General features: G+C 41.4%; 1 protein-coding gene across 1 annotated transcript; it reads right to left on the bottom strand.

Annotated features, from left to right (window-relative positions):
- Nucleotides 1-1,331: 1,331 nt before the first annotated feature.
- On the bottom strand, nt 1,332-22,111 carry ccdc197 (coiled-coil domain containing 197). The gene is made up of 9 exons (XM_084393069.1): nt 21,859-22,111; nt 21,701-21,746; nt 20,523-20,699; nt 19,686-19,843; nt 19,496-19,578; nt 18,181-18,350; nt 17,989-18,099; nt 1,674-1,790; nt 1,332-1,588 (listed from the first exon to the last, which is right to left on the bottom strand). Exons 1-9 carry the CDS (start codon nt 21,966-21,968, stop codon nt 1,442-1,444), a joined length of 1,119 nt encoding a protein of 372 aa, XP_084249195.1. The 5' UTR covers nt 21,969-22,111; the 3' UTR covers nt 1,332-1,441.
- Nucleotides 22,112-23,123: the final 1,012 nt, after the last annotated feature.

Here is a 23,123-nt window from a genome sequence, read left to right as displayed (position 1 = left end):
ACCCATCCAAGTTAATGCACACACATTAGGAGCAGAGTAGTGAGTAGTTAACACACACACTGCAAACGTGGATACATACACCCAGAGCAGCGGGCAGCCTTTGTGTGGCGCCCGGGGAGCGATTAGGGGTTAGGTGCCTTGCTCAAGGGCACCTCAGTCATTTCCCACCGGTTCTGGAATCGAACCAGCAACCTTTAGGTTACCAGTTCAACTCCCTAACCACTAGGCCATGACTTCATTAGGGGGATCAAGCCTTCATTAGGGGGGATCAAGCCTTCATTGGGGAATCATGCCTTCATTGGGGGGATCATGCCTTCATTGGGGGATCATGCCTTCATTAGGGGATATCAAGCCTTCATTGGGGGGATCATGCCTTCATTAGGGGATATCAAGCCTTCATTGGGGGGATCATGCCTTCATTAGGGGATATCAAGCCTTCATTGGGGGATCATGCCTTCATTAGGGGATATCAAGCCTTCATTGGGGGATCATGCCTTCATTAGGGGATATCAAGCCTTCATTGGGGGGATCATGCCTTCATTAGGGGATATCAAGCCTTCATTGGGGGGTCATGCCTTCATTAGGGGATATCAAGCCTTCATTGGGGGGATCATGCCTTCATTAGGGGATATCAAGCCTTCATTGGGGGATCATGCCTTCATTAGGGGATATCAAGCCTTCATTGGGGGGATCATGCCTTCATTAGGGGATATCAAGCATTCATTAGGGGGATCATGCCTTCATTAGGGGATATCAAGCATTCATTAGGGGGATCATGCCTTCACTAGGGAATATCAAGCCTTCATTGGGGGGTCAAGCCTTCATTAGTCAAGTCAAGTCATCTTCATTTATATAGTGCTTTTAGCAATGTAGATTGTTACAAAGCGGCTTTACAGAGATACAAGGATAGTTTAAAGTAACAGAGATTATTTTGGCTTTATAGCAGTTCTTGAATAAAGTTATTTTCCAGCTAAAGTTAATTTGATTGATTCACTTCCGTCGCAACGATCATTAGTTATTAACTTAGGGGCCGCTAACACGACACCGTTTTAACAGGAAACTCTACACAGACTTTAAACGCGAAAGCTGTGAGAACGCTGATGGTGCACATGCATATTACGAGTTCAGTCTATTGGTATGCACATTTGAATATATGTGCGCAGGTTTGTAATTCCCTACAAACCAAGCCTTAAAAACTACTTGTCTGTTCATTACTTGGGGATATCAAGCCTTCATTAGGGGGGGTCAAGCCTTCATTAGGGGGGGGTCAAGCCTTCATTAGGGGGGGGTCAAGCCTTCATTAGGGGGGATCATGCCTTCATTAGGGGATATCAAGCCTTCATTGGGGGGGTCAGACCCCCCATACCCTGTATCTAAACCCAAACGCTGGTACTGAACTCTCACACAGTCTGGTGGCGTGAGCAGCTGCGACAGTGTCCATCTACTGCGGCATCTTCATCACTGTGGCTCCGCTGCTCCTGCTCTTCAGCTGGATTCTGCCGGAAGTGCTTTTCTTTGCTGTCGCAGCACTGCTGTCTGTGAGTCTCATAGCTCTTCTCTCCAGGTCTGCTTTCTCCACCATGAACTCCTTTGAAAGCATGTGAAGAAAGAAACAAGTTGTTGATTGAGTTTGAGTAAGTGCCGTCGGTTGAATGTCACTGAAGCGCCGGCACCTTTATCATGTCCATCATGGTGGCCGCGTCCATGCCGTCCAGAGGGCCGTAGTGACTCAGGTAACACTGCTCTCCGAGGTTTCTCACAGCTATCAGGATGTTCCCCACTTCCTCCACCTGCCGAAGAAACCGCAACATCACAGACATTAACCACGCTTTTGTCTTTCCATCACAATGACAGTCCAGTGAACAGAAGAGAGACTGAACCAAGCCGGCTTAAGATGGACAGAAGCATGTAATTTTACTGTATCGCTGTATTTTTATTCACTTGACAGCAGTTAGACTGAAGTGGGAGCGAGACCGACAGGGTTCAGACTCGAGCTGCAATGGCAACAAATCAAGAAAAAACTTTAGACCTTAACTAGACACATTTATCATTGCTCACGCTAATTCCAATCAGAATCTATACAATCACGAGTTTCACGTGAGGATAAAAATGTTCACTGCACAGATTTCACTCATGTTTAACTTCGATGTGAATTCGTTGCGCTGAACAACAGAAAGCGAGAAAGTACGAGACATTGCGTCAGCTACGCTGTGGGAACTCCACTTAAATGAACTGGCCAATTGTCACGAAATATGCAAATACATGCAAATACTGACAGGCTAGCGGCAGTATAAAATGCCCTGGAGCGACAATTGCATCAGAATCCACGACTGAACGCTTGCACAGCTGAAAGCGGCGAAGCGGCGAGGCAGCTAACGCAATGCCTCGTTCCAGCCTCTCAGGGAACTGAGGTTACGATAGTAACCAGAGACTTTCCCTTTCGAGAGCAGTCACTTCTATATTGCGTCAGTTACACTGCGGGAATAGTATAAAATCCCGCTGTGCGAGCGGCGAAGATAGCCGAAGAACGAAGCAAAGTATACCAAGCATAGGGTATCACAGCACACAATTCCCACCAATAGCACAGCGCCGGCAGGAGTGCTCGCGTCTAATAGGTGGAGCTAGACCAATGAAACGCAAGTTCAATTCCTATAAAAAATTACATATCTGAACAGAATGAGTGCAGGCTGCACTGAATACAGGGCAGACACAGCACAATAAGCATAAGAGAAGCATGTAAATATACACAGCGTCAACAGCCAAGCGGTAACAACTGCATAAGCAACATTCGGACGCACGGAAATTGCAAGCTTATAGGCTGGAGTGAGACCATCTCTCAAGCGTACGCAATCATCCTCGCCAATCCTTTTGACCAATCAGAATCAAGATAAGGCCACTCTCTTCTTTTCCATGGACAACTTTTCGCGGTACATTAACAATTCTGAGGTAAGTTTGCTGCCAACAATGTAATGCTTTGAAATTAACTTAACCTTAGGTAACTTGCTAAAGTTTGCCAAATCAAGTTTAGTCTGTTATTAAGTCGAGTAAGGCTGTTTACAGCTGGGGCCTCATGTATAAAACTTTGCGTAGATTTCATCCTTAAAGTGTGCGTACGCACATAAGGCAGAATTTGCGCAGAATTCACTTTATAAATCCCAGTCAGCGGAAGATTGTGCGCACATGCGTCTCCACCCGAAATAACCATATATGGAGCTTTCAACGCCTAGTTTTACTATGCATATCCTCATCTGCATATCATTTGCATATGATTATTCATCCACGTGATAATGTTTAACGTACAAGACACATTACATTAATAAAAATCACGTAGATATCTTGCCTTGTTTTTGAATACATAAATCAAATAGTGTAAAAAACATTTCTGAGAAAGTTTTTCTCAATCTTTTCCACTGGCCGAATTGTATTTTTAATTGATTTATATTTTTAATGGAAACAGATAGGCCTTGGGCATTATTTGCACGAAACTATTTTCTCAGACAATCTGGTATTATCATGATAAATTATCTCTGTGGTTAAAACATTAAAACACAGCCAGGGTTCCCACACCTTGGTTAACTTCAAATTCAAGGACCTTTCAAGGACTTTCCAGGTCCAATACCCTCAAATTCAAGGACTTAATGTGGGGACACATTTGTTGTGTACAACAACAAACGATGAGGTACCATGGTAGTTTCATGCGCGCGTACAACACAAAGTACCTCATGCGGGAAACACTTAACGTAACCAGGGTTTCCCCTGGCTTAAAGGTGCATTGCGCAACTTTTCATGTTAAAAATACCCGTTTTCTAACCCATACATGCTTAAACAATTGCCTGATGGGCTGACTGAGCCCTTCTCTGATCACTGCGATTGCCTCTATAATCCTGTACAGTAAAATAAATAAGAGGGATTCGGGTCGGAATCTGAGACTGGGCGTGACGTCATGCGCGTTCACGGCACGCTCATATGTCTGGCAGGTTTGTGTATGCGCCGACGCCGCCATTCTCCGTAGAAAATGGATTCTAAGAGACCGGCTTGTAGTTCATTTCAAACACCAACGCAAACTCCACGTCAGATAAAAAAAAAAAAGAGAACTTTTGTCTAGTGCAACCAAAAGGTCCAAATTGGAGTCAGACAGGCGTCGGGGTAAGACGAGAGTAAACATAGGGAAGGCTTTCAACAAATGGAGAGATCTCCGGTCTGCTCTAGGGCTCAAACGGGATCCTCAGTTGGCTTTTTTCTTGATAAAAAGGTAAGATATATCCCATTCTCTAATGTCTGATACGGCCAATAATGACAATAAATGACGATCCATAAAATGTGTAATGCTTTAGCGTAAGCTAGATAAATGTACAATCGGAATAGGTTTTACTAACTTACCATTGTCAGTGATCAGGTTCAGAATGATTGTGATATAAAATGCTGATATATAAGTTAGATACTTATAGGATTAGATACTTATACGGATTAGCCTGTTTGGCTTTTATGGTAACGTCATAGTGCCACTTGATTGTTTATTACCTTGAGACATTTGGGTGTACTTTGTTGACCGACTGTGTATGGTATGGTATCATGATTACAATTTTGAGCTTTTACAAAGTTATAACTTATATTGTTCATGAACGTGTTTCCATAATAATAGTCATAAGTGGATACAGTAAACACATAACACAGTTCAACATGGAGATAGATGGGAATAAAAAACGAAGTTTTCTACTACCCCCATTTTTTCCCTCACACATAAGTGTGTTATTTACTCAATTGCCTTTCCTTTCACATATTTTAAATTACTTGCAGATTTAAAACTTTATTACCTCTGAAGACATTATGATTGTAAACAAAAGATGTGTGCGGCTGATGCTCCTTGGGTTATGACCAGCTCGAGCTCGTGCAAGCGTGCGTGTGCGTGTGGTCCGTGAGCGTGCACACCTCTGGTTGCAGTTTCGCTTGCCGCCAGAGGGGGCGTAGTTCTGCGAAAACTCAGACTCTCGCGCAATGCACCTTATGGTACGGTGTTGCCTCCAGGCAACATAGTCTATTTTAGCTTTTTTGTATAAAAACATAATAAAATGTAATTGTTCAATGCTCTCTAAGGGGAGGGGAACTCAAATACTAACCAAAGAAAATGCAAAAGAGTGGTCACATGACCCACAGGGGTACATTTAGTTCCCTCTTTCAACACATGTGCACATGTCACATGGCTCCATATTTTCTCCACTGAAAAGGGCATTTTTCACTAATTTCTGTCCAAATAATCAGCCACAAAAAATCAGAGTCACCTTCATTGGTAAGTAAAGAAGTATTTTCAAAAAACTTTACATTATATATCATCAAATTTATCATAGGAAATTACATAAAACTGCTTGTTGCCTCGAGGCAACATTGTACCATAATGGAATCACATAAGGCCATGCCAGGCATACTACGTATGAATACAATTATATTTTATTTGTAAGGAAAAGAGTTTGAATTATCTAAATGTATCTGTATTTTTGCAAACTGAAAACTTGGCATGGTTCGACGGGACATTTGGCCACTATAGTGGGTAATCGGACAAATAGTGGGTTCGTGGGAAAGGGGCGTGGCTTGGGAGTGGTCAGCGGGGGTAGATGGGGTATTTGGCCTCTATAGTGGGTAATCGGACAAATAGTGGGTTTGTGGGACAGGGGCGTGGCTTGGGACTGGTCAGGGGGGTCAACGGGACATGTGCCTACTATAGTGGGCAATTGGACAAATGGGTTTGTGGGACAGGGGCATGGCTTGGAGCCGGTCAGGGTGAACAGGACATTTGGCCACTATAGTGGGCAATTGGACAAATAGCGGGTCCATGGGACGGGGGCATGGCTTGGGACAAGTCAGGGAGGGTCAACGGGACATTTGGCCACTACAGTGGGCAATCGGACAAATAGTGGGTTAGTGGGATGGGGGCGTGGCTTGGGACAAGTCAGGGAGGGTCAACGGTACATTTGGCCACTACAGTGGGCAATCGGACAAATAGTGGGTTAGTGGGACGGGGGTGTGGCTTGAGACCGGCGGTGGGGTCAACAGGACATTTGTCTACTATAGTGGGCAATCGGACAAATAGAGGGTTAGTGGGACTTGTAGGGGTCTCGTATTTCGGGGGGTTCCCGACGGGCCCCTGGAGGACCCCACACAGGTCATTAGGTCGGCCGGGGAGGTCTTCCAAATGTTTGATCTTGCTGTTGTTGACGCCTGGCCTTCATATTAGGATAATGTTATAGTGATTGTAAATGTTTTACCTTGACACAACATGTTTTGATGTTTTTTAATGTTTTGATATGATAACTTGATGATATAATGGTTTGTAGTACTTGCGTTCCACGATGGTACAATGTTGCCTGAGGGCAACAGCTGGATAATAAATGTTACTTTTTATTAAATATGAAATGTGTAATTCAATAAAAACTTGATAAATCTGTTTGTTCAAGTGTTTAGTTAAATAAATTGATGTTTTCAATAAATATATTATTTTTTTTCTTCATGAAAATGTCAAATGTTTCAATTTGTCCATTGTGGTACAATGTTGCCTTGAGGCAACAAACTTATAATTAATAAATAAATAAAAAAATTATGATAATGTTTATTGATATTGCTATAGTGTCAAATTTTAAGCAGGAAAAACATAACAAATATTTTTTTTCTCACTGATATCATAATGCGTACCATAGAGGGTTAAAACGAGGCGGACGTGGTAAAATCCTAATAATGTATTTTAATAATAAGAAAATTAAATTAGTATTTTTTGTGGATCATCATATAGCCTAATGTGTTTCCCACATTGTTTTTGTGGGTGGAGCTTGGTACCTCGGGGGTCCGGGGGCATGCCCCCCCGGAAGATTTTTTTTTACATTTTAAAGATAAATTCATTAATCTGGTGCACTTTGAGTCACCCGAATCCACTGTTAAAAAGAAATAATCCACCCGCAAAACCGCCCATATTCTTTGATTTAGATATCTGCATCTGATCATCACATTACAATTATTCAAATGAGTGTTAAGCATGATAATATGGTAACATATCTCACACTGAAGTAGGCTGATTTAAAATGAACATTTATTTAAAATAAAAGTTCTTCTTTTGGCAAAATTACATAATTCCTTAATAGCCTAAACAGAGGCTTTACTCCCTTCAAACTTAAATTGTCAATGTTTCATTACATCACTGTTTGAAAGCACAAAAAATGTTGTACCTTTTATAAAGGGCATTTTCCCCCTAATTTTATTAAATGTATCTCCATCTTTCATTTCAAATTCTTACATTTGATCAATATATTCAATTAAAATAATAAGACACTAGGCTGTTACAAAACTAATTAAATCATTTACATTGAAAAATTATAACTGTATTTAAATTTGATTCTTTTAAATATTTTTGAATATACAAATAAGGAATGTTGAAAAGAATGATACTTTATGAAACTAAACCGCCAGTAGGAGGCGGCAGGCGACCGTCTTAATGAGCGAGTCACTGAGTCATTCATTCAAACGATTCGTTCAATCGGCTGATTTATTCAGAATGAGGCAGTTTATGAATGGGTCATTGAATCTTTGACTCAACCGATTCGTTCAAAACGCTGAATCATTCAGTAATGCAACAAGTGTTGCTGTGAGATGCGCTATGGTTCTGCTGTGATCTTTGTTTGGAACTTTTTCGCTGCTGAAACAGAACAAAAACAGTCATTGCGTCTAAAATGTAAGTGACTTAACTTTAACTATTTGTTTATTGAACTGTTATGAAATCAGTTTCGGTTTCAATCTTGATGGCATTCAGGAAAACAGCTCTCTGGTCGTGTAACTGCGCAAGCCTCAACAGCGCAACATTGTTACCGTTAGGTAGGCCTATATTATTATCAACTAGGCTATCAATCACCACTTACATTAAATTAAATAAAACAGAATCATCCTCACGGTTTCGGTGATTCCCTAGTTATTTTTTATTGTCAAGAGCCGGAGGTGGCACGAAATTTGACGGAGGCGGCCGCCTCATAATTCTCTATGCAGGACCCTGGTTACGTAACGCGTAAATGTGCTTAACTAGTGTAAATCAAGCAAGCTACAGTAGTATGCATAGGCCATGAACTGTTGGCGAAATAACACATTAGGGGACCGGAGTGAATATGGAATTTTTTCCAGAAAACTTATTGCACAAAATAAATTCAAGCACTTTCAAGCACCTGTCTCTATGTATGTTTATTTTCAAAAACTTTCCAGGGCCTTGAAAAAAAAAATTCAGATTCACAAACTTTCAAGGATTTCAAGGACCCGTGGGAACCCTGCACAGCACGCCACAGGAAAAGTGTTTGAAAACATCGCATCCACAACAAATATTTATATTGAGTGAATATAACTTTTTTTTGTTACTTCTCAGTAATGATTTCATGTTTAAGTGTTTAACTCCATTAATTTGAATGGCATATTTAATCTAAATGTTTATATCAGAAGTAAAACATAGTTTAAATCATTATTTTATTTATTTAAAGTGTTATTTGCGTCAGTTTCACTAAACGGCCCAATGCGCTCGCTGGCGCGGACATTTAAGAAGGGATGTATATTTGCTTCAAGTGATAGACTTGGGTGAGTAAAATTATATTTTGTATTATCTTTCTGTATATGTCTTTAGATGTTCTGTCTAAAAGTGACCAAAAAGACATTTAACTCCAGCTCACCATCGGTGTCGCCAATTCCCTTTGTCTCCAGAATGTGCGTACGCACGGTCAAGAGCATCCTTACGGTGCGCACTTATTTACGCCAAGTTTATTTTTTATAAATCCCGATATGTGCGTGGAAAAATGCGTACGCATATTTCTATGCCCATTTTGTGCGTACGCAACGTTTATACATCAGGCCCCTGGTATTAAGATGCGTTTTGGTCGATCAGATCACAGGTTGACGAGGGAGACGCATAACGTTACCCGTTTACACCTGGTGTTTTAATCTGTCTCTTTCGTCCGCTTTCAACCACTTCTATCCTGATTTCTTCGAGGGGAGTGTCTACCCACCGTAAATGTATGTTTTTTTTCAGATCTTTCAATCTAATAGACACAATAAGCTTGCGCAAATTACATATGAATGTGACCAGAGACGACGGAGAAGCACACAGAGAACATCAGATTTCGTTTCTGCTCTGACAGACACAAGACAAGATGAACGATGTGAGTGTGTGTTAGATATCAGGAATGATGAGAGAACATTTGGAATCTTGGAATGTTTTTCGTCTTCAAACCAAACTCATGTCTCCAGCCGACAGTTTAAATCCTGCGCGCTTCCCATAATGTTTAAGCATTAGGTCAGTAGACGGAGAGAAGACTGTCTTTTGTTTGAACACATTCGATCACATGAGCGTTTCCACTACGAAAGCAATCCGGTCAAATGTCTTTTCAACTACCTCTGGAAAACTCAGAACGTTTTACACCCCATTTAACATTACACCTGTATTCAGTGTCGTCCACTTGTGATCCGATCGGCCAAAACGCATCTTAACACCAGGTGTAAACAGGTCCTAAGTTTGAAGAAATATAGAGGTGAGTCTCATCAGCATAACAGTGAAAACTAGCGCCATGTTTCCTCATGATATCTCCCCAGGGTAACATGTACAGGGTGAAGAGCAACGGTCCTAGTACTGAGCCTTTTTAACTTCTCTAAGATTGTGTTGAGGATGTTCTGTAGGCTAATATTCAAAAATAGGACCTCTGTAAATTTTATGAAAAAGGAGCCATGAATGAATCCAGCTGATATCTGGGCAATTCTTTTGCAGAATGAGAGAGTTCAATGAGGAGGATGCTCTTTCTACAGCACTGATTGAGTCAGGGCTGAGGTGCAGATGGAACTGGTCCTGGCTGAAGGTTAAGGCCAAAACAGAGGAGAAGGGAGTCCAGCACAGCTTCCTGCTGTCACAGTATTTTAAAAACATCTACAAGGCAGGGTACGCAAAATGCAGCGTCTGCTCGAAAGAAATTAATTACAACAACAAAAGTTCTTGTGCCAAACCGAGGTGCACCTGCAAAAAGTGTGCACTATAATCAGAGCCGGACAGTAACGGAGTACATTTACTTGAGTACAGTCCTTAAGTACAATTTGTGCCAACCCGTGGCCCCACCTTGCCAGACTATTTAAATTTTCTGAACAAGTTAATGATAGTTTTCACTTCAAGTGTTTGCTTTGTTTACCAATGTAAGCACTGTGGCAGTAGTAATGCAATATTTAGAAAATGTACTCTTGATACTCAAGTACTTTTAAAAACAAGTACTTCAGTACTTTTACTTAAGTAGACATCTGACTGTAGTACTTTTACTTGTACTTGAGTAAAATTTAGCAAGGGGTATCTGTACTTTTACTCAAGTAATGAAGCTGTGTACTCTGTCCGCCTCTGACTATAATGACTACAGCCAGTGTCCCAACCCAAAGTGCAGTTGATCCTAAGGGCCCTGAAGCCATGAGAGAGCGAGTTAGGGTGCCTGTACCTACAGCGAGTTGCTAATGCAGAGGTGTGTATTAATTAAATACCCCTGTAGTTTTTTGGGTCACTAAATTATAACTGTTGATAGGCTGTTGAGTCTCTCAGGTCAGCTAAAGTTAGCCACAAATGCCTGTGGAGAACCACCATGAAGCTCATGGACCGGCCAATGGCTTGGGCCGGGCGCTTAGTGGCCATCAGCGCAAAGTCCGTCGCCGCACTCTTTCATGGAGTCCGCGGTGGTGTCCGTGCTGTCTGGAACACCTGCAACACCGCCATCACGTGCAGTGCGGATGCCGCTTCACCGGCTGACGTGTAAGCCTCGTCAGCAAGGTGTGCAGTCAGTCTGCAGGGTTTGGAAGACAGGTTGAGATCTGCTCCGACGAGGTCGAAGAGGGGCACAAATGAGCGAAAACTCTCATTCGCAAAAAGTACTGGTGAATACGTTGTTGTCTTCCCGAAGGAGGGAAGGGCCCACCAGCCCCCTAAGGCCACGAGCAATGTTTCTGCGAGTCCTCAGGGCACGAACCGGCGTGGGCCGTAGTATTAGATATTAAAAGTGTGCACACGAAAGCTACGGGATTACTGTGGGGGTTTTGATAAAAGGCTAGGTTACCGCTGATTTGAAACAGCATGAGGATTAACAGAACACATTGACACGCTTGACAAACAAATACAGGCAACATTTGCACTCAGACTTTGTGAACTGGAATAGGTAGCGCATCACTGCCGTGACGGTAGCTATGCGCCCCATCACATCACTCCAGCGCATTTTATACTGCCATTAGCCTGTCAGTATTTGCATGCATTTGTGCATATTTCAGTGACAATTGGCCAGTTCCTGGCATTATCCTATAAACTTTCAGAAAAGAGGAGAAGGGGAGGAGTTCCCATAGTGTAGCTGACGCAATGTAGAAGTGCCCGCTCTTGAAAGGGAACTGATGTAAAAGTGACTTCTGTGTGAGCGGTGCTTCATACATCACTACACCCAGAGCCGGCCCAGCCACTTTGCATAGGGCCCCCAAAGGTCTAGGGCCGGCTCTGACTACACCACTGACGATGGACTGAAATCTCGCTGTCAGACCTGTAGAAATAGATTGAAAGGACTCATGGCTGCATCAGGACAGCAGCGCATGTGTTTCACCTGTGAACCTGTCTCATGAACTGATGTGCGGATTGACAGATTTAACTCGGCTTTTGCTGCAGGTCTTCATTCTGCAAGTCGGACAGTCATTGAGAGCATTTACATGCACATTCTGAACCCCATTATGATTACTAAGCCAACAATGTTAACCTGTTTACCTGTATCATACGGCTTCAGCATAAACCAATGGACACATCTCGCTCATGTAACACATTAACCATCATTTGTGGCTCAGTGAAGTGTGCATGTGTGATACGCATCAGTAAAGTGTCTTTACTGCGGAATGGAGCGCATCCGGACAGAGCCAGCGTTTATATATCGATTCTTTCTGCTTATTTACCATCACATCTCATAGACAATTGAAGTCAGATACACAATGATTAGGTTTTGACATCAGTAGTTGATACCCTACGGCAACTGTCAAAAATGATTGATTGACAGGTGCCCCGCCCCTTCCGGTGACATGTCCCGCCCTTCCGGTGACATGTCCCGCCCCTTTTGGCATAGGATCAAAGAGAACAAAGGGAGATCAAAGGGCTTTTGAAGTGTTTTTGACAGCTAGTTTTGATTTTTGATTGACAGGTTGACAGTTAGTATGACTTTTGATTGACAGGTTGACAGTTAGTATGACTTTTGATTGACAGGTTGACAGTTAGTTTCGGGTTTTGAAGTCTTTTGATGCCTTTTGATATTGACAGAAAGTGTTATAACAATATGTCATGGTATCTAACAGAAAGTTGAAGCCTTTTGAACATGACAGTTAGTGTGTTTTTGAAGCTGGTATCACAGGATCCTCCTATTCCTGAACGCATCTGGGCTGTAATGTGAGAACTGATAAGGATAAACTGTGGAAGTTTATCTCACACAAACGTTGAAAAGCCATTCAGTTCTTTTAAAACAATATAAATAAAATGTTTAAAAAGATCTTACTAAAACCTCACACCAAAAGTTTAAATAAAATGAGAGTCACAAAAAAAGTCTCTCAAAGCACCATTTCAAAACATAAGAAGCGCTCGTGTCTCTCTCTCTGTGTGTGTGTGTGTGTGTGTGTCACGGGATTCCCCCTGCCACCCTTTTGAGCTCTGACATCTGAAACGTACTGTTCAGACACTGTGATTAAACAATTTCATACAAAAAAACATTCTATCCTTTAAAATAATTATCGTGCCAATTAAACTAAAGTTGAAAAAACTTACTGTTCTCATGCTAATTTAACTAAGGTTGAAAAAACGATGGAAGTTTATCTCACACAAATGTTGAGTGTACTGTACTGTGTAGTGTAGTGTGTACTGAAGCTTCTCTCCAGCACAGCCCCGGCCTGAGTGGTGCGCGCGCCCTCCGCATTCTGACATCCCCCTCCTTCTGCTCCTCCACATTCCAGAGCACAGTGATAGTGAGAAACAGAGATTTTATAAAATAATGTATATTTCACACAAATAATATAATATACAATATAAAATAACATCTTACTGAAACCAATTCTTTCAGTTTTAGATAAACAAAAGAATAAAAAATCAACTTACTTAAAACATTCTGTTCTTTAAAAGAATATAAATAAAGATCTTACTAAAACCTCACACAAAAAGTTGAAATAAATGTAGAACTATCCAGTTTAAATAAAATGGATTCACAAAAAAAAAAAAATGCAATGAGTTAAATGTTTATAAAGTTGAAGAAAAAACATACAGCTCATGAAACAACGCAATGTATGAAACGGGTTCACGAAAATAAAAAATCATCTTACATGTTTAGAAATCAGGGCCCTCTGGCCTCTCTTTACAACAGCGTTTGACCTGCGGAGCTTTCAAAAAGCACCAGCCAAAGGGTGTGTGTGTGTGTGTGTGTGTATGAGTGTGTGTGTGTGTGTGTGTGTGTGTGTGTGTGTGTGTGTGTGTGTGTGTGTGTGTGTGTGTGTGTGTGTGTGTGTGTGTGTGTGTGTGTGTGTGTGTGTGTGTGTGTGTGTGTGTGTGTGTGTGTGTGTCAGAGAGTCACACAAATTCAGCGATCAGGATATCAGGTGCTGAGTTTATTTATAAGAAGTATAATCTTAAAAGTTTAAATGATATCTTTTAAAAACAAAAGACTGTTTAAATAAAATCTTTAAAGTTTGAATACATACGCATCTTCTATTCACCTTTTAGAAGATTACTGTAATGATTTTGTGTAACGGTAATTAAACAATGTCTGTTCAAAAACTGTACTTAGTCATCTTAAATCTCATTTATATGAAAAGATTCAATCATCATTTTTTTCCTGTGTGGAGTCTCAATTTTGATGGCTTTCCATGATGATGTTTGTACCGTAAACGCATATTCGATCATGTACACCTAAACTTTAAATCAACATGAAGCCATAACAGTTTAAAAAATGACTTCCATAATATTTTCTTTTAGTAAAGCTATGTCTGGATCAGCCAACACAAAGTTGTGCATTGTGAGTGAGATCTCGCAAAGATTACACCGATATTAGATTTCTCAAACATTGCATGGTTGCACTATGCCTGAAACTATGCCGAAAACTGTCAAAAAATCATCTGGTATCATGGTTTAGTTGAATTTTAAAACACTGTTTTTTCTTTTTTTTCTTAAAAATGTTGTGTCAGACGTATTGGGTAGCATGATTATCTTGTTTAATCGTGTATTCAGTCCATATTTACCAGGTTGATATTTGTAGAAATAAGCAAAATACATTTATAAAGCAAAAAGAACCAGTTAATGGCCTTGTGTCAGAACACAACAGGTCTTTTTATTGTAACTTTGAAAAGTGTAATACAGTATTTGATTTTTACACACGCAGTGTTTTCGCCAACTGACCTACCCCTGAAGTTATGACTTCTGAAGGCCTCTCATGTGCTGATTCACTCGGTTGAAAAAATTGTATTTTATTAGCTAAAATCATTGTCTTTATTCATAAATACACTCACCTAAAGGATTATTAGGAACACCTGTTCAATTTCTCATTAATGCAATTATCTAATCAACCAATCATATGGCAGTTGCTTCAATGCATTTAGGGGTGTGGTCCTGGTCAAGACAATCTCCTGACCTCCAAACTGAATGTCAGAATGGGAAAGAAAGGTGATTTAAGCAATTTTGAGCGTGGCATGGTTGTTGGTGCCAGACGGGCCGGTCTGAGTATTTCACAATCTGCTCAGTTACTGGGATTTTCACGCACAACCATTTCTAGGGTTTACAAAGAATGGTGTGAAAAGGGAAAAACATCCAGTATGCGGCAGTCCTGTGGGCGAAAATGCCTTGTTGATGCTAGAGGTCAGAGGAGAATGGGCCGACTGATTCAAGCTGATAGAAGAGCAACTTTGACTGAAATAACCACTCGTTACAACCGAGGTATGCAGCAAAGCATTTGTGAAGCCACAACACGCACAACCTTGAGGCGGATGGGCTACAACAGCAGAAGACCCCACCGGGTACCACTCATCTCCACTACAAATAGGAAAAAGAGGCTACAATTTGCACGAGCTCACCAAAATTGGACAGTTGAAGACTGGAAAAATGTTGCCTGGTCTGATGAGTCTCGATTTCTGTTGAGACATTCAGATGGTAGAGTCAGAATTTGGCGTAAACAGAATGAGAACATGGATCCATCATGCCTTGTTACCACTGTGCAGGCTGGTGGTGGTGGTGTAATGGTGTGGGGGATGTTTTCTTGGCACACTTTAGGCCCCTTAGTGCCAATTGGGCATCGTTTAAATGCCACGGCCTACCTGAGCATTGTTTCTGACCATGTCCATCCCTTTATGACCACCATGTACCCATCCTCTGATGGCTACTTCCAGCAGGATAATGCACCATGTCACAAAGCTCGAATCATTTCAAATTGGTTTCTTGAACATGACAATGAGTTCACTGTACTAAAATGGCCCCCACAGTCACCAGATCTCAACCCAATAGAGCATCTTTGGGATGTGGTGGAACGGGAGCTTCGTGCCCTGGATGTGCATCCCACAAATCTCCATCAACTGCAAGATGCTATCCTATCAATATGGGCCAACATTTCTAAAGAATGCTTTCAGCACCTTGTTGAATCAATGCCACATAGAATTAAGGCAGTTCTGAAGGCGAAAGGGGGTCAAACACAGTATTAGTATGGTGTTCCTAATAATCCTTTAGGTGAGTGTATGTCCTCATTGGTGTAAAATGACCTCTGCCAATGATCTGACTTAAAGCGAAACATTTCTTATCTTTATTTACATGGGGCGGGTAAGTCCATGAGGCTTCCATGTCATTCCGCCATCTTGAAAAACTATAATGGCAGAGAGGGACAAAAAGCACTAGCCTACCTCAACACGTTTCATCAACGTGTGTTCGTTCAGAGCCGGCTGCCTGAGACCAGCTAAAGTGGACAAGGAGATCAGTGAGATGCGCTTGTCACTAGCCCGGAAAAATTTTTAAATTTTAAATATCGGGATGTAAATAAATATCGGGATAGCTTTTCCCAGGTGGAAAGAGCTAATGAAGGAGAAAGACTTTGAAAGGGAAGTTGCCTGCTTTCTTCTCGACAGGTAAGTCAAAATGACGGTCTAAATGACAAGCTTTTTTCATTGCTTGGTTGTGTAAAATATTTTTCAGGCAGCATAACAGTAGAACATGTATAGTTAAAAACATTTAACTCATTGCATTTTTTTTTTTTTTGTGAATCATTTTATTTAAACTGGATAGTTCTACATTTATTTCAACTTTTTGTGTGAGGTTTTAATAAGATCTTTATTTATATTCTTTTAAAGAACAGAATGTTTTAAGTAAGATGATTTTTTATTCTTTTGTTTATCTAAAACTGAAAGAATTGGTTTCAGTAAGATGTTATTTTATATTATTGTATATTATATTATTTGTGTGAAATATACATTATTTTATAAACTCTCTGTTTCTCACTATCACTGTGCTCTGGAATGTGGAGGAGCAGAAGGAGGGGGATGTCAGAATGTGGAGGGCGCGCGCACCACTCAGGCCGGGGCTGTGCTGGAGAGAAGCTTCAGTACACACTCTGATCTTTTGTGACTCCATTTTATTTAAACTTTTGGTGTGAGGTGTGATTTTATAATCATTTATAATCATTTATATTCTTTTAAAAGAACTGAATGGTTTTTCAACATTTGTGTGACATAAACTTCCACAGCTTTTTCCTTATCAGTTTTCACAGTGCAGCCCGGATAGTTCAGGAATATGAAGGGAGGATCCTATGACACCAACTTCCAAAACACACACTAACTGTCATGTTCAAAAGGCTTCAACTTTCTGTCCAAATCATGATGTATTATTATTATACCAACTTCAAACAATCAGACTTTCTGTCAGATACCATAACATATTGTTTAATCACAGTGTCTTCAAACGATTAACACTTTCTGTCAATATCAAAAGGCATCAAACTAACTGTCATAGCCATGACATATTGTTATAACACTTTCTGTCCATATCAAAAGGCATCAAAAGACTTTAAAACCCGAAACTAACTGTCAACCTGTCAATCAAAAATCATACTAACTGTCAACCTGTCAATCAAAAGTCATACTAACTGTCAACCTGTCAATCAAAAATCAAAACTAGCTGTCAAAAACACTTCAAAAGCCCTTTGATATCCTTTGATCTCCCTTTGTTCTCTTTGATCACTTTGATCCTATGCCAAAAGGGGCGGGTACCTGTCACCGGAAGGGGCGGGGCACCTGTCAATCAATCATTTTTTGACAGTTGCCGTAGGGTATCAACTACTGACATCCTCACAGGGAATAACCTGATGATTTAGTACATTCTAATGACTGTGGTTAACTTGTGTTGTCGGGTGATGGGTTAAACGAGCTCGCCGCTGTCCGTCACGCAAGCGGATCCGTGAGACGTGTGTCTCTCGTTAGATTACTCTAGATGTAGCCGAGTGATTGTTTGGTGGCTCGCCAATTTGTTATTCTCTAATACATAAAATAAGTAAGCTTGACCAGAGTTCTTGTGGGGATTTACTGAAGGCAGTAGTGTAGCAGTTCTTCAGCAGCGATGTTAGAATGTCGTCCTTCAAATAATCTTAACCCAAACTTTATACCAGAGTAAAGAAGTGATAGGACCTCCCATATAACGTCCGCACAAGACAGAATGCACTAGATTTGTGTGGGCCGTCGTACATCTGTATGTGCATTTGGTTCACATCTTTACAGACACAGATAGAGTTGATTGCATTCTGAGGCACGGTCACCATGTAAATTTATCTGACTAAAGATGACTGAGAAAACACAAAATCTCAAACACACCTGAGCGAGATAATCAAGCTCTTCAGGATCTCTATAAGATGTGAGGTCGGTGTGAGGAACCCTGCTCTACACGTTCTCATGAGGTCTCAGTGTCTGTACTGTGAGGGCTCAGACCTGGTCTCTGGACTGGGACATGTGCATGCGAAGCGTCATCTCCAGCTGCTTGTTCCTCTCACTTGTCTGATCCAGCTGTGTCTGTCGCTCGGACAGCTCCTGGTTAGCCATCTGCCTCAAGCACAAAAACACGTCAGTGCGTCATGCGTGTGTAACGAGCCAGTAATGCTGGTTTCACTGATGTGAATGTACCAGTTTATAGGTGTTGTGCTGGTGTTTGAGGGCGTCCAGCTGGTCCTGGCTCGTCTTCATCTCGTCCGTCAGGCTGTTTAACTGCTGCAGAAGATCCTGTCGGCTGATGCTCAGAGTCTCGTAGCGTCTGATGATCGCCGTCACCAGCTCCGTCCGGTACCCTAGATAGTCTGCACAGCGGGGATGAGACTAAAGGCCCGTTCACACCAAGAGCCATAACTATATCAGCGTCCACACCGGACAATATCATACTGTTTATTATAGGGCTGTCAAATAAAAATGTGAATTTCGAATATTCGTCGAAGAAAAAGAAATAAAAATGTTCATTCGAATTCTTGGTGTGTCGAGAGGCGCGCGAGACATGATGATGAAGGAGCCGAAGCGGTTTGTTCCTGTTAGCGTATCCAGTACAGCAGGTGTGGCTGCATTCTTCATTTGGAAAATGGCGGGAAAAGGCTTCATGCTGACGAAAGCCTCTCAGTCGGAGGCAAAACTCGTGCAACGACACACTTGACCAAACCTGCACATCTGTCAGATCTGAGTGTGTGTGTGTGTGTGTGTGTGTGTTCATCAGCTGTCAACAAAGCGCTCAGCACTCGCTCAGATCAAGAGCGTCTGGTGTGTGTGATGATCTATATGTAGATGTAGAGAGTAGAAGTGAGTGTTTCTGAAAGTCAGTTTGCTGTTGTGTGTTCATGTAGTTCATTACGCAGTGTGTTAAAGTGTGTTTTCTCAGGTTACTGATGCACAAACACAGTTTTATGCACCATAGTAACCTAATTTTACTTGCATGTACATTAAGGAAATTATATTTTATTTTAAAACAATTGTTTCAAAAGTTAATGCACTTTAAAAAGTGAATGTCGTTTCATTCCAATAAAAGATGCGATGCTTGATTTGGTTTATATCTGCTTATTGCGCTCGCTTGAGCCCTCTTGTGGGCATAGGAGACATTACAGCACTTCTTTCTTCTAACATAGTATTGCCTTTAGGATTCGAATATCATTCGCATTTAGCTGTTCAGCCATTTTGACAGCCCTAGTTTATGATAAGTGCTGCAGTTTCGTCTGTCGCTTTAAATGCTTGAGTTCTTTAAAGCAGGATGGATTCTGATTGGCTGTCAATGTTTTTATCATTCATGAGCTGGAAAAGAAATTTGTTTTGAAAGAGATTACAGTGGCGTCGTTCCTGTGTCGTTATAGTTGAGGTGTGGCTATTATATTTAGAACTATATCTTTATCGTTATAGTGATCGTTCCTGGTGTGAACGGCCTATAGACTAAATAAAAGATAGTTTTCTGTCCAAATGTTCTTACTGTCTGGAAGTAAATCAAGAGTCTTCATCAGAAAGTCCTCGAATATCTTAAACTTGTTCACTCGCTCTTTTAAGTACAGTCGTCTGTTGAATAAAGAAAACATGATTAATGCACATCTCAACTTTAAGTGTGTCTGATCCGTGTACTCGTCAGTACTGCTGTAAACGACTGGACTGTCTTTACTAGTTACCTTGCCTGTAAGTCTTGGAGATGTGAGGACAGTTCAGCTTTCTCCTTTTCCTTCAGCTCATTCTGCTGTCTCTCCATCTGGAACTTCTTCAGCGCACGGCGACGTTTCAGCTCGTTCTCCTCCACAAACTTCTCAAATTCTGCTGCCCTTTGTTTTGTCTGTGTGAGGAGACATGATCTCAAGCAAACATGATCGAACAACAGTTTCGTCCACTAATGTACCGTTAACCCCTAACAAACAGCTGGAGGGTATATCTGTTTATAACGATAACTATAATCCACACTGGACGATATCTTTCTGTTTATTATAAGCGCTGCAGTTTGTTGTCTGTCGCTTTAAATGCTCGAGCTCTTTAAAGAAGGATGATTCTGGCTGTTTTTACTCTTCATCAGCTGGAGAAAAACTGCTCAGAAAGATATACTGTACAAACAATATTGTTTCTCTGTGCAGTCGTAGTTATAGTTGAGGTGTGGACTCTGTTATTCTTTTACATTTAGAACGATTTTTAAATCTGTCTTTATTGTTATAGATATCGTCCTTGATGTGAACGGGCCTATAGATTGTGTTTTACAGTACACACTAGACTGTGAATGAATGAGTTTTTCAGCAGGAGGAGTCAGAACCCTGTCCTACACATGTGAGTGCAGGAGAACCCCTGATCTCGCTCACCTCGGCCCGAACCCCTGATCTTGCTCACCTCGGCCCGAACCCCTGATCTCGCTCACCTCGGCCCGAACCCCTGATCTTGCTCACCTCGGCCCGAACCCCTGATCTCGCTCACCTCGGCCCGAACCCCTGATCTCGCTCACCTCGGCCCGAACCCCTGATCTCGCTCACCTCGGCCTGTCTCTGCTGTAGCTGAGCTCTTCTCTCTCGGAGGATCTTCATGCAGTCGTGAACCTGCTGTCGTTTCTCCATCAGCTGCGTGTTCATCTCGTCCACCTCCACACGCTTCTTCAGGACCAGTGTGGACTGCAGTGTGTTCACGCCCGTCTCCAGGAGCCCGCTGGAGCTCTGCAGCACATCACCAGCACATCACCATCACATCACCATCACCATCATCATAACATCACCAGCACATCACCAGCACATCACCAGCACATCACATCACCATCACCATCATCATAACATCACCATCATCATAACATCATCATCACCATCACATCACCAGCACATCACCATCACATCACCATCATCATCAAATCACCATCACATCATAACATCACCAGCACATCACCAGCACATCATCATCACATCACCATCACATCACCAGCACATCATTATAACATCACCAGCACATCACCATCACATCACCAGCACATCACCATCACATCATCATAACATCACCAGCACATCATCATAACATCACCAGCACATCACCATCACATCACCATCACATCACCAGCACATCACCATCACATCACCAGCACATCATCATCACATCACCAGCACATCATCATCACATCACCATCACATCACCAGCACATCACCAGCACATCACCAGCACATCACCATCACATCACCAGCACATCGCCAGCACATCATCATAACATCACCAGCACATCACCATCACATCACCATCACATCACCATCACATCACATCACCAGCACATCATCATCACATCACCATCACATCACCATCACATCACATCACCAGCACATCACCATCACATCACCAGCACATCATCATCACATCACATCATCATAACATCACCAGCACATCACCATCACATCACCATCACATCACCTGTAGTTAATTAATATTACTCTGTATTTTAAGGTGTTCTTGTTACAGTGTAATCATACCGTTTAGGCACTGTGTAAAACGTGTTAATTGACGTTTCTTTGTCATTATTTGTGAAACGAGCCATTTCGGAGTGAAAAATATTTCTGAGTAAATCCTACACAGAATTATTTTCTTTTTTTTGTAGATGCGTGTGTGTGTGTGTGTGTGTGTGTGTGTGTGTGTGTGTGTGTGTGTGTGTGTAGTGTGCTGTGGTCGGTCTCATACACACCTGTGTTATTACAGGAATATGCTTTATATGCTCATCCTTCTGCTCTCTGTCATGACAAAAACAACAGACCATTAACAGAGAAATCACCGCAGTAAACTGGCTTTATAACTTTAAAAAGTTTAAAGCAGTACAACTCAATAAAGTATAAGCATCTGTACCTGTGCTCCTCTAACTGCGTTACAAACACGTTTTTCTTTCTGTTTTCTACTTTCAGCTTTAGATCTGCGTTAGTTTTCAGAGCAGGTGAAGCTCGAGACGAGGAATCCATGAGTGCTTTAGCAGAACCCGACCGAGAGAGATACAGTGAAGCAGAGAGACTGTAGTAAGCGTGAGAGGCGCGTTAACAACGAGCTTTTCTTTAATGGTTTTCTTTAATTCCTCGCTTTTGGTGTTGCTCGGAAACACAATAGGAGTATGAGTTCGCGGCGACGCGGCGCTGTTGTCATGGTAATTGAGCGGAAGTGTCGTAGTCTCAGAACCTGCGCGTCCACAGTGTGGCGCTGTCGAGTCATCAACAACTACACGAATCATAAATCTTTATCCAAGTTGTGTTTTATTTGCTTCACAAAAAATAAAACAGTCCTCGCTATTACAAGGACGTTTAAATTCAAAGTTGTGGCTTTTATTTCACGAGTAAAGCTTTAAGATAATCAGCAGAAGTGAGAACTGCGTCAGTGTGTGTGAACATGAAGGAATATCTGTGTCTTTCACAGGAGTTTACTGTATTTTGAACGATTGGTTGTATTGTGTAGGTTTAGGGTTACATGAATGTCCTCTTCTGTTCATTTCTGTCTTACAGTGAGTTTTATTAGACTTTCTGACTTGTTTTTGATGGTTCAAGAGGAAATGCTCGACGTATAAACACTGCAGTGTGTGAGAGAGTGTGTGAGATACTGAGAACTCACTTCTGCTGAATACTGTACATTTAGGCAAATTTACATATTTAAAAAAATAGTCTCTCTTTCTTTAAGTCGTCCTGTAAGATTTGTGCTATTTATATATTGTTAGCAAAATATGTATGATATTTCTCAATAAAAAATAATCAAATAATAAATACGGCAAGTCCAAAAAGATTAGCCTGCCTTGTTACATTTCATGGGGTCTTTAATATTCATCATACAGTGTGCTGATATCAACTCAGGAGCTTTGACGTGTTCAGAGAGAGTGTGTGTGACAAACTAGACTGAGCTGTGTCGTTTTCAGTGTGTGTGCGTGCGTGTGTGTGTGTGTGTGTGCGTGTGTTTAGTTTAGTTTATTTCAGACAGACAACTTAATTTCAACAACACAGTTGAGCTAACAAACAACAGCATATTTACAGCAGTCTGAAACAGGTGTAGGCGGAGCTCTTGCTTATAATGCCTACCTTTTTAAAACATCTCATATTTTAATAAAAATAATTATTGTCTTACATCATTATAATGTT

This window comes from Rutilus rutilus (genome assembly GCF_951802725.1).
Source record: "Rutilus rutilus genome assembly, chromosome: 21".
In the NCBI taxonomy this organism is placed as follows: Eukaryota; Metazoa; Chordata; class Actinopteri; order Cypriniformes; family Leuciscidae; genus Rutilus; species Rutilus rutilus.
This window is presented reverse-complemented; position numbering and strand designations above follow the sequence as displayed.

What these genes read in the sequence shown, in the direction of transcription:
- ccdc197 (XM_084393069.1), bottom strand. Translation starts at nt 21,968, where the DNA reads ATGGATTCCTCGTCTCGAGCTTCACCTGCTCTGAAAACTAACGCAGAT. An exon ending in TCTTGATTTACTTCCAGACA is followed by an intron (nt 18,351 to 19,495) that starts GTAAGAACATTT and finishes CCCGCTGTGCAG; the next exon opens with ACTATCTAGGGTACCGGACG. An exon ending in AGCACAACACCTATAAACTG is followed by an intron (nt 18,100 to 18,180) that starts GTACATTCACAT and finishes TGCTTGAGGCAG; the next exon opens with ATGGCTAACCAGGAGCTGTC.